The 12,062-nt window shown below is 40.3% G+C and overlaps 6 protein-coding genes across 6 annotated transcripts; 3 read left to right on the forward strand and 3 right to left on the reverse strand. All coding sequences in view use genetic code 12, as the record gives it.

Moving 5' to 3' along the window:
• Positions 1-996: 996 nt before the first annotated feature.
• RPL23A (60S ribosomal protein uL14) lies at positions 997-1,777 on the forward strand (the record flags this gene model as incomplete). The annotated part of the gene is made up of 2 exons (XM_051751427.1): positions 997-1,038; positions 1,406-1,777. The coding sequence occupies 2 exons, from the start codon at positions 997-999 to the stop codon at positions 1,775-1,777; spliced, it is 414 nt and encodes a 137-aa protein (XP_051609300.1).
• Positions 1,778-1,861: 84 nt separating this feature from the next.
• Positions 1,862-4,345, reverse strand: SLM2 (phosphatidylinositol 4,5-bisphosphate-binding protein; the record flags this gene model as incomplete). Its single annotated transcript, XM_051751428.1, has 2 exons — positions 1,862-4,226; positions 4,341-4,345. 2 exons carry the CDS (start codon positions 4,343-4,345, stop codon positions 1,862-1,864), a joined length of 2,370 nt encoding a protein of 789 aa, XP_051609301.1.
• A 613-nt stretch (positions 4,346-4,958) lies between these two features.
• DBR1 (RNA lariat debranching enzyme) lies at positions 4,959-6,215 on the reverse strand (the record flags this gene model as incomplete). Its single annotated transcript, XM_051751429.1, has 1 exon — positions 4,959-6,215. One exon carries the CDS (start codon positions 6,213-6,215, stop codon positions 4,959-4,961), a length of 1,257 nt encoding a protein of 418 aa, XP_051609302.1.
• A 125-nt stretch (positions 6,216-6,340) lies between these two features.
• On the reverse strand, positions 6,341-7,237 carry MCR1 (cytochrome-b5 reductase; the record flags this gene model as incomplete). The annotated part of the gene is made up of 1 exon (XM_051751431.1): positions 6,341-7,237. The coding sequence occupies one exon, from the start codon at positions 7,235-7,237 to the stop codon at positions 6,341-6,343; it is 897 nt and encodes a 298-aa protein (XP_051609303.1).
• A 769-nt stretch (positions 7,238-8,006) lies between these two features.
• Positions 8,007-9,089, forward strand: KGF57_002149 (NADHX dehydratase; the record flags this gene model as incomplete). The annotated part of the gene is made up of 1 exon (XM_051751432.1): positions 8,007-9,089. One exon carries the CDS (start codon positions 8,007-8,009, stop codon positions 9,087-9,089), a length of 1,083 nt encoding a protein of 360 aa, XP_051609304.1.
• A 526-nt stretch (positions 9,090-9,615) lies between these two features.
• KGF57_002150 (uncharacterized protein) lies at positions 9,616-11,052 on the forward strand (the record flags this gene model as incomplete). Its single annotated transcript, XM_051751433.1, has 1 exon — positions 9,616-11,052. One exon carries the CDS (start codon positions 9,616-9,618, stop codon positions 11,050-11,052), a length of 1,437 nt encoding a protein of 478 aa, XP_051609305.1.
• Positions 11,053-12,062: the final 1,010 nt, after the last annotated feature.

Here is a 12,062-nt window from a genome sequence, read left to right on the forward strand (position 1 = left end):
TGATGCTAAACCGTTATGTCATTGTTGACATGACATTACACAAAAATGCCCGATTTTTCGAAAAAAAAATAAAAAAGAAACTTTCCACGGCTAAGATTTCGTATCAACCGATAGTTTTTTTCCACAGTTCAAAACATTATTGTCCGGACAGTTTTTTTGAGATGGATGAAATTTGGCGTTAACCGAAGATAAAGATGCAAGGTAGTATTCTCTTCCCATCCACGTTTCATTCATGCGCCTTGGATGTGAGAGCTTAGCTTGTTGTGGCGAGGTATGAAGTTTGCTTATTAATTGATCTAATGCACGTGCCAGAGAGCAACGCTATTTTACCCCGAGCGCATTACAATAGTTCCATTTCGGCGATACTCTCAAAATGGAAAGCCCGACCCTAGACCGAAATGTCCTTTGAGGATTGATTTGTAATTGGGTAAGTTTTTTTTTCTGCAAGCGGATCGCCGCTAAAAATTGGTTGACAATATTTTCGTTGCCAGCATCACTCCATACGACAAGAGCTCTCATCGCATACGTTCTCTGATCCCTGAAAACAATTGAAACCGGGAGGATGCAACACTATTTGCGACTTTCTACGTAGGTATTTCCATAACGTAAAACACACTCCCTTTCCAATAATGGAGCTAAGCGTTCCCCCCTCCCCCCCAGGATTTTATTACGCAACGAACATCGTCCACTCTTCAAAGTGCTGTCAATATTGCATATCAAAAATCAACATATCTGTTGATGTGAATAATTTTTTTCCGTCACATTTGGTCACATGATCAAAGGTGGCTATGACCTAAGCTACTTTATTACACAAAGTAGTGAAATACTGAGGAGAGAAAACAAAAAATTGTAAGACATCTCTCACTGAGAGAGAGAGAGAGCGAGCGAAAGACTGCTCTCGGTTGAGGGCTTCGCACAAAAATTTTCAAATTGTAAAACCAAATTCGGTAAATCAACATAGAGTTTTCACACCTTATACAACCTATATAATCAAGAATGTCAGGATCAGGAGCTTCAGGAAACAAATTCCGTATGTCAGTATGTGCCCCTCCATCCATGTTGCTCGAAATCGTTATCGAGATATTACTTCAAATTGGCGTGTGATCGTCTGATGTGAAAAAATTTTGAATATGTTTTTTAAGTTGAGGAGCCATTCAGCGTTTTGGACAAATAGCCATGGATTAGAGAATCAGGAATCATTGGGCCTCGTTTAGGGACATGTCAATGTATGGCTTGTGTGCCAGCGTAGCGTCAGGGGTAGTCCAAGATATGAATTACATATACCACAAAGCAATCCATGAAACTAGTGCATCATATTCATGCCATGGCATACATCACATGTTCACGCCAAAATTTGAAGCTAATCAATAAATGCACAATTTACTAACAATTCATTTTTATTTAGTTGGCTTTGCCAGTTGGTGCCGTTATGAACTGTGCCGATAACTCTGGTGCTAGAAACCTTTACGTCTTGGCCGTTAAAGGTACTGGTGCCAGATTGAACAGATTGCCAGCTGCTTCAGCTGGTGATATGGTCATGGCTACCGTTAAGAAGGGTAAACCAGAATTGAGAAAGAAGGTTATGCCAGCTATCGTTGTCAGACAAGCTAAGCCATGGAGAAGAAGAGATGGTGTCTACTTGTACTTTGAAGATAACGCTGGTGTTATTGTCAACCCAAAGGGTGAAATGAAAGGTTCTGCTATCACTGGTCCAGTTGCTAAGGAATGTGCTGATTTGTGGCCACGTATCGCATCTAACTCAGGTGTTGTTGTTTAAATGTAAAGAGAGTTATATATATATATAATGTTTTAATGCATTCTTTGAAGTAATCTTTTTATTGATTGGTTTTATATATGTAGTCTACTTATTCTCACCAACAACAATGTTGATATCGCCGTTGGCCAATGGAGGTTGGGCTTGTTCAGCTAGAGCGCTTTTTAGTGTAGACACCTCATCTGCCGAGAAGTTCCTTTGCACGTTTGGATGTAGAGAGCCATCCCCTTTCTGAGTGACATTGTACGTTACCAGATCGTCGTTTGCATGGTCAACAGGTTGATTGAGATCACCGTTTAAGGCCAGGGGCTGTAGATTTTTTTGACCCAGTTGGTCCTGGTTCGATTGCAGCTGTGGCTGCGACTGCTGCGGCTGCTGTGGCTGCGATTGTGGAGCCGAATTACCAGCAAACTGAGAAAAGTACGCGGAACCAAATGGCTGCGCAGCTGGGGAAGTACTTAAAATCAGTACAGGTGCTGCTCGAGGAGATGTGGGGAAAAACTGTGGATTCACTTGCTGTCCATTCTGAGATTGCTGCTGACTTACTGGGACACTAGGGGTGATTGTGTAGTACTGTTGTTGTACGGGGTCATAAAACTGTTGTACCTGAGCTCCACCTTGAACGTAGTACGGTACACTACTAGAAGGAGTACCAATATTATTGGAGAAGTGCCCTTGCTGAGGATTACCCCCACTAGTAATCAGCTCTACGGGAATTAGTTGATGAAAAGGCGGTTGCTGCTGATATCTCACTGCAGGCAGTGCGCTTCCTGGCGGTGGTTGTTGTTGCTGATATTGAGCCTGGGTCTGTGGCACGTAATTTGACTGCAGTTGTGTAGTTGTATTTTGCCTCACAGGCTCGTACCCTGTATGACTGGCCAGACTGAGGTTTCGCTTGACACCATCATCCGTTTCAACCGGAGTGATTATTGTTCCATCACTATTTATCATGTGTGCTAGTCTAGGTGACTGATTATTTCTTTGCGAAAAGGTCGATGATAGCCTGTTAGCATTAGCGCTCGATGTAGCTTGAGAAAGTGGACGATGCAAGGTTCCAGTGCTTGTTCTTTGCAAATTTGTTGCATTACTGGTAACTGTTCTCAAAGATCTAGTGGGAGAGCGGATCGATGATGCTCTTGATCCAGCTTTTACCGCAGAAACAGTGTTATTTGGTCTAGCAGGTAAACTTCTAGCCCTCGCAATGGGAGTAGGCAAGCTTGTCAATTTTTTGATGTCGTTGAACCAATCGATCATGTCTTTGTATGAATCTGTGCGAAAAACCCATTTATGAGTTTTGTTCATCAAAGCATTTGCCAGTTTCGATGTCAAAATGAACTTATAAACACCATTAGATTTACCGTCATCTTTCGAATGGTCGCTCACCGTGCACGAGTCCAAAGGTAAAGACATCACAGGATGTGGATCTTTCTTTCTGTCATTGGATTTGAACTCGTGGATGAATGAGCAAGTCAAGACATACCATGCACTGGAATAGTTTTTGAGGAATTTTGATCTACGTTCCAAGTAACCCTCACGCACAGCAACATTCAAATTAGATTCAGCGTTCCGAATTACGAAATCTTGAAGATGTCTTTTTGGTATATCTAAATCAATGAATGTACCATTTTTTACCGAGGAAGTCGTCTGGTTACCCACGGCACTGACGCTGAGATTGTTCGATGGCAAATTCCTCTCGATAAATGCATTCCACTCAAAATTATTCTCCTTGGACAAAAAGCCATTCATAATATTCGGCTCCAAATAGTTGCTGAATGTCGAGTTTTCCTCTCTAATCAACTTGAGAAACAGTGAAACATAACTTTGAATCTCTGTAACAACTATACCTTCCAACTGCTTACCGGCGTTTTGTAAATTGGCGTACGCATCGTAAAGGTAGTTTTCCTCAACCAATTGTCTTTTCAATTGACGATCCAATTTCGTCTTCACCAAAAACGGATCATATTTCCCTTGTTCACCATCAGCATGATGCAAGTTATGGTTGGTGTCTAATTTGTTCGCCCATTCTATCGCTTGATTGTATTGACTTATCAAAGTTTTAGTTTCATTGAGTTCCTTGTTCAAGTTGTTTTTGAAATCGTTTTGCAAATTCTTTATCTCCTTGATTTTCACAACAAGGTCCTTCCTCAATTCTTCCAACTTGGGTATGATAATGGCACTAATTTCCTTGAGTGTTTTGGAAGAATTTGTCACATTCTGCTGGTGATAATGGAATAAAATGTCAGGAACATCCTGAACCGAACCGTTCCCTACGGGTAAAAACGACTTTGTTATAGCTTCCAAATCCTGGCTGGGAGTGTTTGCTGAGTGCCCAGTGTGTGTTGGAGACGATATCGATCTAGCTGTTGATCCAACAGCTTGCTGGAGCCTCGCCTGTTGACGTACAATTTCCTCTTGGACACTAGCATACTCCTTAAAGTAATTGAGCAACTCTCTGATGAATGACCTCCAGGCCACAAACCTATTAGCCATCACCTCCGTTGGGTAGTCGTTATTGCTCAAGAAGCTATAGGGTAGTGCCACTGTGAGCGGATTATGCATGTCATACGGCATTGTTGCGGGTTGCTTCTTGTTGCTACTGCGTTCGGTTGGTCGGTCGAAATTAGTTTGTTTTCAGTAGTGAACAAATGGGAAGAAGCGTACAGTTATTGTCCGTGACTGAATTAACCCTGTTTGCTGACAATAAACTTGTTTGATAACGGTAGTAGTAGATTCTGTTGTGTATATTAGTGTTAGCCAGCCTTTGAAATAGTTGTTTTGTTGGTTGAGTGATTATTTCTGATTCTTTTCTTTTTCTTTTTTTTTTTCTTTGTTTTTTTTGTTCTTCTTCTTGTTTGTTCTCTCTCTGTAACCTCGATTTCTTTGAAACTCAATCTCAATTGTTTACACAAGAGCGCTGGCATTGAAGGAAATTCGGTGAGAGAGTATGTGAACAAAAGAGTACTACAGGGGATGAATGGCACGTTCTAGTCCTATTTGCCATACACGATTTTCCTAGTTAACTGGCTTATCAGCTGTCACATGTTAAGAGAACTAACTCGTCATGAAATTCTTCTCAATCGGGCAAAAAAATAAACATATTCTATGCAACCTGCGCAAAGGCACACCCGCAATTTACTCATACGCTTCGTAGACCTGCACCACATGCAGGGTACTTTCCACGCAGCTAAAAAGTTGGTGCAGGTATTCCGAATTTTTCACAATACTCCTCAGTTTGGTTGTTTTGGAAATACTTTAGATCACCATCATAATCAGCCGGCGCAACTACCTTAAAATTTCCGGGTATGATGAATTTCTGATCATCCATTTGGTTTAATTCCTCCAACTCTTTTGTAACAAGCGGCTCAAACTTTCTAAACTGTGCCTGATCCCTAAGTACAACTCTAGGCTCAAACAGCTCAAATTCAGCTTTGTAGTCCTGTGCGTACTTTTCAATAGCTCGATTGATCGCTATGGCTTGTTTGTCATAGTACAACTCTTTCGAATTCATAGAAGGGTGTGCCTTGCTTTCCGTGATTGGAATCTCTTTCACTTCAAGGTAACTTCGACGAGGACCGTACTTATCCAACGCAAGAAATTGTGTATCGTGTTCCACATGTCCATTGGGTTTGGGTTTTTTCGGATTCTGAGTATCACCATCACTGGATTCATCCAGACTATCCATATCCAAAGATATCTCGTTTGCATTTTTTTGGACTTTTGTTTTGTGCTGCGGTTTGTTATGGTTCACACTTGCTTCAAACTTGACGTGTAGATGACCACTAAACCAATATCTTGGCTTCAAATGATGCAATAATACCTTATTCAACGGGCTCCCTAATTGTCCTTTGTTGATGTCTTGAGTGAAAAAAGGCTTTTGCTTCAGAAGTTTCGCCTTGTTGCCGTATTGCTCCACACCCACTGGCCAATCGTGACTCAACACAACATCTGCGTCTCTTTTCAAGTACATTTTCAAAAAGTTTTTCAATTTTTGGTGATAAACACTCCTTATGGAACGTGAATCAAACGGTAGTCTTTCGACGTCAAAGGGCCGGTTCATGTATGTGTGCGGGTTGTAGATACCACTCCATCCGCAAATTGAGAGTCCCTTGTAGAATATACTCCCAAATTCCCCAAGGTAGTATATATTGGGCGCGACCCATCCCCCGTATTTCAATTCCTGTAAATATGACGACGATTCGTGATTGCCACCGATGAATATTGTAAGCACGGGCGCTTTTTTCTCACCAGTGTAGTAGGATTGAAAATCGCCCAAGCGACGATACTTTTCCGGCACATTCAACGCTTGAAAATCAGACTTGTTGCGCAATGCTTGAAAATCGCCACATATCAATAGAAGCTCAGTAGATGCAGGTATTCCCTTGTATATATTATGTAAATCGCCGTGGCAGCATCCCTCAATAGCCACCTTCAATGTCTTCATTGAAAGTTTTACAGAGTAAAACAACCCGGTTTTTTTTTTTTATTTCATTTTTCCCTGCTGCGTCTATATTCTTAAATATATATATACACATATATATATATATAATAGGGGCTTAAAGATTTTTTTTAGAACTTGAAAACGTGTTCCTTGGTGTATCCCAAGTCGGCCAAAGCTCCAGTAACTTCACCTTGATCAGATGGAGACTTCTTGTTACCTGAAATAGCATCGTACAAACCTGGAGGTCCACAGACAAAGATTTTGGTGTCGGGGCTTGGCTTGTCCAAATTCTTTTGTAAAAAGTCCTTAGTAATGAAGCCCTCTACTCCGTCAAAGTCTTTTCCCTTCTTGTCGTTGACAAAGTAAGTAATTTTGACTTGCTCCTTGTTGTTCTTGGCAATTTCATCAAGTCTATCTTTGATCAAAATGTCATCAGGAGAAAGGTTACCGTAGAACAATTGAACTTTGGTCTTGTCTTCGGGGTTTGAGGTGATTGCATGCAACAATTGGTACAATGGAGTGATACCTGAACCACCACCGATCAAAGCAATCGATTTGAATTGGTTTGGTTCCCACTTCCACTTGACAAATGGACCTTTGAATGACAACGTTTCACCTTCCTTCAAGTCGTGAATATGGCTCGACATCTTACCTTCGTCGTACTTCTTGACGACAAACTCAATGTCACCTTTTTGATTAACGTCCGAGACGGGTGTATATGGTCTAATGACGTTGTTACCTTTTGGAGTGACAAATTTGGTCATCAACATGGAAGCAACAACCAAGCCTGAAAGGTCATCCTTATCCTTCAAATCGAAAACCAAATGCTTGGTGTTGTGGTTCAATTGTTCAGCTTTCTTCAAGGTCAAGTCAATCCATTCATCACCACCAGTAAAAGTCTTTCCGGTTTCATTTCTAATAAATGACTGTGTGGAGTAGTGGTAAGCAACGCCAAGAGAGGCAGTAGCGCCAATGAATGGCACGACGTATCTTGGAGCAAGGAATCTTGTCATAGCAGTAGACATGTCAGCTAATTGTATTTGCAATTGAGTTGTAAAAGATCGATAAATGAGAGAAAAAAAGAAGAAGACACTTTTCTGGGATTATTAACCGCCGACACAATTGGTTGAATCTTTTTTGCCGATTTATATAGTTTTAAAGAGTGACACAGCAATAGCAAAAAAAAAAGAAAAAAGAATAGCTGTTGGACACAAAAAGATGACAACCACCACAGTATTAAAAGTAACCTACTACTAATGTGTGTAGTTTGTTCATTAGTTAGCTTATCATAATCTATATATATATATGCAATTTGGGGGGGGTAATCTAGTCAAATAGTGCCTCGAATGTATGAACCATATACAAGTTAAGCTTTAGCTTGACTGAAACTTCAGTTTGTTTGTTTGTTTTTTTGATACAAAAGCTATAATACAACACATATCTCCTCTCTATGGCTAAATTGCCACATTTTGTGGTGGTAGCGCATACTTTAGTCTTCTATATTACAAAGAAAAGAAAAGAAAAGGGGTGGCTGCTTTTTTTTATGCGACATTGACATTTGTATTTGTATTTGTATTTGTATTTGCGACATTTTTATTAAAATCTTCAGTGTCGGAGATCCGGACTTTGCGTTCTTCTTTTATTTTCTTTTTTTAACACCTTCCGATTTTAAATTGCTGTAAAAAACCAAATTCAATTCAATTCAATTCATCATATACACTTTCTACATCTCTAACCACTTTTGTTTTCTTTTTACCAAAGTATTCCCATTCCAACTTAAAACTCCACTGCAAAATGCTGCTTCGTGCCAAGTCTCACAAGGAATTGATAAGTTTATCTCGCCAACTCATTCAACCACTTCTCCCTAATTTCCACAAGGGCCAGGCCGGTAGAGTCTGTATTATTGGTGGAAATGAAGACTACACAGGAGCCCCATTTTTCTCCAGTCACTCAGCTGCATTGGTTGGCGCTGACTTATCTCATGTGATTTGCGAGAAGCAAGCAGCGCCAATAATAAAGTCCTATTCACCTGATTTAATGATCCATCCCTATTTACTAGACTTGGAGAATCCATCGTTGAAATTGAAGGAAAGTGAATTGGAGGACTTGAGAAAGTTGTCAATAGAGGAGGTGTTGAATGAAACAAACGTCCTCACAAAACTTATTGATGATGTTGTTTTACCAAAGATCCAGCTGTTGTTGACCAGAATGGATATTATAGTAGTGGGGCCAGGGTTTGGTCGTGACCCATTAATGTTGAAATCTTTAGTCAGGATAATTGAGGAGATTAAAGTCTTGAATAAGCCAATCATATTGGACGCAGACGCCTTATACCTTTTATCAATTGAACCCAAGTTGATTACAAACTACTCAAAGGCAATTATCACGCCAAACATTGTTGAGTTCCAACGAATCGCGAAAAAGTTGGATATCGAAGTTGACATCAGCAAGGACTATTCAGAAGAAGTTTTGATAGAACAAACCCAGAAATTATCTTCAAAATTGGGCAATGTATTGGTCTATCGCAAAGGAGAAGTTGACATAATTGCCAATTCAAAGAATGTGGTCCTTAACAGTTCAACCGGATCCAGCAAACGTGTAGGTGGACAAGGTGACACGCTAACAGGTGCAATTGCAACATTGGTGAACTGGTCAAACCACTATTTGGACAGCTATTGGGACAATAAGGTCGATTTGGATGCGAATGAGGCACACATTCTTGCTTGTTATTCTGCCGGCTCCTTAGTTCGTACAGCTGGCCAAAAAGCATTCAAAAAATATGGCAGGTCAATGCAAACATCCTACATCCACGAGTTTTTACATGAGGCATTCGTTGAATTGTTTGACGATAGTATATTTAGGTTTAGCAATATGTAATACAGCCATTTTAGTTGTTGTTGAGCTCTTTTATTTACAAGTACTGTGTGTAGTTCTATGTATGACTTATTTCTAACCTGAAGGTCTTTTGTAGCCTAAGTCTATAGTGTAGATACTTAAATACGGTAGTGTTATGAATAGAAAGATTTGTTTTTTTTTTTTTTTTATTTGAAAAACCTATAAACTTCTATTGGGCTTATTCGTCAACATTTATAATAAGTTGTTATTAATAGTTAGAATCACAAAGTGCCTTGGCACTCAATTGTTTTGGCCTAAAACACTAGCAATAACATGGTGTGAGTCACGTGAATCTTCGGTTAAATAGTAGTAAAAGATGATGCGTAAAATAAATGAAAAATGAAAATGAAAAAGGTGGGGGAAATAGAGAGAGAGAGAGAGAGGGCGGGGGGCGAGAAAATAAAAGGACCAAACCTAAAAAAGAATAAAAGAAAAAAGAAAATGAAAAAGGTAGTTGGTTAATTATAATCAGATTAGATTTTACTCCTTACATTCAACGATATCGAAGATGGACACAGCTAGTTGTGGGCCTTCAAGTGCCATACAGAACTTGAATAAGCACACTCAAAGAGATACCTCTTTACAGCATCAAAGATTAGGAAATCCACCTCAGCAACAAGGGGTTCATCAATTTCGTCAAAATCAAGTAGTGGATCAACAGTTGAACCAAGAGTTTCAAAGGTTCAATAGTGGTGGTCCTGGTCATGACTTTGCCACTCTGTTTATGGAACAAAACCGACCTCAGTTTCAGCCACAACACCGTGCTGTGCAACCCCAGCACCAGCATCAGCATCAGCATCAACATCCGCAACAGCAACAGCAACAGGGTTGGATAAATGACTTTTCAGGTTTGAGTATTGAGCAAAGGCAGCAACCGCAAGTGAATAATTGGCTGAAGCAGTTTATGCAAGGTGGACCTTCACAACAACAGCAAAAACAGTATTATCAACAACAACAACAACGTCAGAACCAACAGCCGATGGTGCATAGCCAAATTCCAAACTATTCGTTGGGTACGTTTCAAAATAGGATAAACATGAATGCAGTTGGCGCAGTGCCACAATTTGCCGCGCAAACTGAGCATCAACAAATACACAAATTGGATGCAGGGCATCAAGAGATATTAGAGAATGAGTTTGACCGTATAGAAAAGGAATTAGCACAAGAGCCTCAAACAAGCGAGGCTGAGGCCATTTTGTCAGAATCCGTGGATAAAGCGTTGGAAGACCACGATCGGGATTTGTTTGCTGAAACTGCACGGTCAGTGGAAAACTCAATGAACGGCTTGAACACAAATGATGCAGCAATGGCGGAAAAGTTTCAACAGTCTAGTTTCCTAAACTTGATGCACTCGATAGCCAACAAGGAGACGGTTTTAGAAAATAATGAATTGAAGACACAAGAAAATGTTTCCGCAGAGACATCGGCACAAGACACGGCTAGTAATTTGAAGAGTTCAGACTATATTCAACCAATGTACAACCCAGATCAACAACAGAATCAAGTTGACTCCATGGGTTTCAACACCGATGAATTCTCAGACGAAACGATCCCAAACCATCCCTTCACACAACAAACAACGTCCACACGGTTCAATACTGATGAATTCTCAGATGATACAATCCTAAATCACCCATTACCACCACAGGCTATACCACAAATGCAAAGAAAGAATCTTCAGCAACATGAGCCGAGCGAGACGCAGAATCATCTACCTGATCCTCTTGCGCATATAGGTAACCAATTAGATGGTGTAACTGATCCATTGACGGCAGCCAGGATTATTAGTGGTGGACAAGTTAGGAGTAGAGATTGGGAAGACGATGACGATTGGTTGACTGAGGACGTTACTTGGAGAAAGGGGCAAGTTGTCGGCGGACAAAGGGAAGAAAGATTTGGTAAAAAGGGCGATGACAAGGTGCATGCGCGTTTCGCTCCAAGTTAGTTAGTTTAGATTGTTTATTTTGTTTTCTTTATTAAAGGTGAAACGATTTCCAAGTTTCAAATACGTATTTGCAAAGTCTCTCACGTGAGCCGCTAAAACGTCAAACGAGTTTTAAAGCATTTCAGTGGGAAACGACAAAAGTCCGAAAAAAGCCACAAAAGTGATTTTTTTTTTCCACAACACAAACTCAACGGATGTTACCAATGTTGAGCGTGTGCTCTGAAGAAACTTTAAGTGGCACGTCATGGCTGACGGAGGGGCTACAACTTTGGTGAAGTATGCGTTTTGCCACATTGTGAAGGTGGAAAGTATTCTTCGCAACTAATTTTGTTCCAGACCAGTGACCAGTTGTTGTAACCTTCGGAATCGTTACGAGCCATGAAAGAATAGAGTTTGCTTCATGTTTGAAAGGAATTAATGTGCTTGACTCCTCTACTTTGATCATGTAGCCAATATACTTACACTGTCTCTAATCCATCACTTTGTAGATCCTTGACTGTTTAAAAAGTTGAGTTGTTGAAGAGCCCGCTAGCTTTCCGGCCCGTATCAGCAAGTAAGAGACTTATTATACTGCACATTGTACCGCGTCTTTTTCCTATTGTTATGTTAAGGATCTCTATAGTAAGTTAACCTGCGACATAATCGTTGGTAAAAGAGAGTGTGTATTAATTACATCATAGAGCATATAAATAAAAAGACAGCTTTGTGTGCAGACACTACGTCCCGTTTCTTTTTCTGTTGCAGTGTATCACGTGCAGAGCGCAACAACCTAGACCTAGACCTACGACTAAACATCCTGCAACCACACTAGACTTGAGACTTAGGACGCGATCTGTATTTCAAGCAAGAAGAAGAGGATTTTCCAAAGTAACTGGGTTGTAATTTAGCCAACAAAAAGAAAAAAAAAAAAAAAAAGGATGGGTAGGGCACTACTTGTGTAACTTAACTACAACCTGCATGTAATGAATTGAAGAGAATGTGTGTGTGTGTGTGTTTCTCCTGCATATAAC

Source organism: Candida theae, assembly GCF_024610275.1.
Source record: "Candida theae strain CBS 12239 chromosome Unknown scaffold36, whole genome shotgun sequence".
Classification (NCBI taxonomy): Eukaryota; Fungi; Ascomycota; class Pichiomycetes; order Serinales; family Debaryomycetaceae; genus Lodderomyces; species Lodderomyces theae.